Below are 1,597 nucleotides of genomic sequence, written 5' to 3' on the forward strand. Positions count from 1 at the left end.
ATCCCAAAAAGGTTGCCTGTTGATTTTCTTATGAAATCTGAGACACTCCCTCCTTGCAACTGGTTATTTTAAAAAGTTGGGGATAAGTACTGTTGCTCAAGGAGTCGTTGGCAGCCCATTTGTTTGTCTAAAGCTTGGTCCATTTGTTTGTCTAAAACTTGGTTTGCTTTCCCTCGTCAATCCTAGTTTTTGCGACTTCCCAGAACAAAGGTTTTGTTAGTGCTATACCTCTCCAATAACCACATCCAGGTGGAATTTTACTGATGGAAGGCTCCCAATCATCGCTGGGAATTTTGTAAATGTTGCATATCAGTATATCACTCTTCTTCAAAGATTGTTTTTATTTTGGTTGAACTTCCAAAGCCACTGTTTAAGAAGAGGCAGATTTAAAGTTTGTAAATATTTAGTCCTCAAGCCTCCTTTTTTAATTAACAGGTAATTGCAGAGTATCCCATTTGACGAGATGATCCTTAAAATATCGATCTATTTTAATATTTTTTTTTTACTAAAAATAGAAAATTTGAGTAGAAAACAAAATACTCGTTTTCAAGTGAAATAGAGATAATGAGCAACATGTAAAACAACATAATGGTTATATCATAATTTGCTCTTTTTTATTGCCGACAGCAAAATCAAAATACAATGAAACTCAGATAACATAACACATTACAAAACAACGTCACACAGACACAAACGAATTTCCACTGCGTTATCTAAAAAAGCCTGATCTTCCATCTCCATCTCTCTCCATGCACCCTCTGAGGCTCTGCCCCATCCATCAAACAAGTGTCACCACCCTCACCACTTTTCTGCCACCTATCCACCCCGCGCCTCTTTAAAAAAACTCCCCCCCTCCCCACCCCCCCCCCCCCCCGGGCCACAGTCCCTCATCACGCATAAGTCTCACTCTCTTTCTCTCTCTGCATTAATTATTCAGCACAAAAAACACAGAACCACCACCACCACTGTCCATGGCGGAATCCACGCCACCGCAACTTGGACGTGCCACCGAGGGAATCAAGAGCCTTTTGCCGGAAAATCTTAAGGGGCCTTCCACTTCCCAAGTCCTGGCAGTGATCACCCTTGTTCCCCTCGGGGGGTTCCTGCTCTTTCTCGCCGGCCTGACCCTCACGGGGACCGCGATAGGCCTCGCCCTCACGACGCCACTGTTTGTGATTTTCAGCCCCGTTCTGATCCCGGCGGCGCTGATAATCACCCTGGCCGTTGCTGGGTTCCTGACGTCGGGAGCTTTTGGGATCACGGCTGTTTCGTCGCTGAGGTGGATCGTGAACTACCTGCGCCGAAGCGGCGGGTGGACGCACGCGAAGCAGCGGGCAGAGGAGGCCGCTGGCCACGTGGGCCAGAAGGCCAAGGAAGTGGGCCACGGGGCCCTGGGGTAGGCCCAAGAAAGGCCTTCGCTTGGGCCTCCTTGGCCCTTAGGTATAAAATAGGTATAAAATATAAATTAAGGTCTATCGAAACGGTGTCGTCCTGTTTGTCTTTGGTGGACCCCGATGTGGCTTTCTTTGTCTTTGTTTTTGCGAGTATGTGAATCCGGATTATTAATAAAATTGTTATTTAGCTGTGTTCTGTCAAA

The 1,597-nt window shown here is 46.0% G+C and overlaps 1 protein-coding gene across 1 annotated transcript; it reads left to right on the forward strand.

Moving 5' to 3' along the window:
* Positions 1-599: 599 nt before the first annotated feature.
* LOC131146080 (oleosin Cor a 15-like) lies at positions 600-1,597 on the forward strand. The gene has a single exon (XM_058095373.1). It carries the CDS (start codon positions 972-974, stop codon positions 1,398-1,400), a length of 429 nt encoding a protein of 142 aa, XP_057951356.1. The 5' UTR covers positions 600-971; the 3' UTR covers positions 1,401-1,597.

This window comes from Malania oleifera, chromosome 13 (genome assembly GCF_029873635.1).
Source record: "Malania oleifera isolate guangnan ecotype guangnan chromosome 13, ASM2987363v1, whole genome shotgun sequence".
Taxonomy (NCBI): Eukaryota; Viridiplantae; Streptophyta; class Magnoliopsida; order Santalales; family Ximeniaceae; genus Malania; species Malania oleifera.

Coding starts and splice junctions, on each gene's coding strand:
- LOC131146080 (XM_058095373.1), top strand. CDS start 972: ATGGCGGAATCCACGCCACCGCAACTTGGACGTGCCACCGAGGGAATC.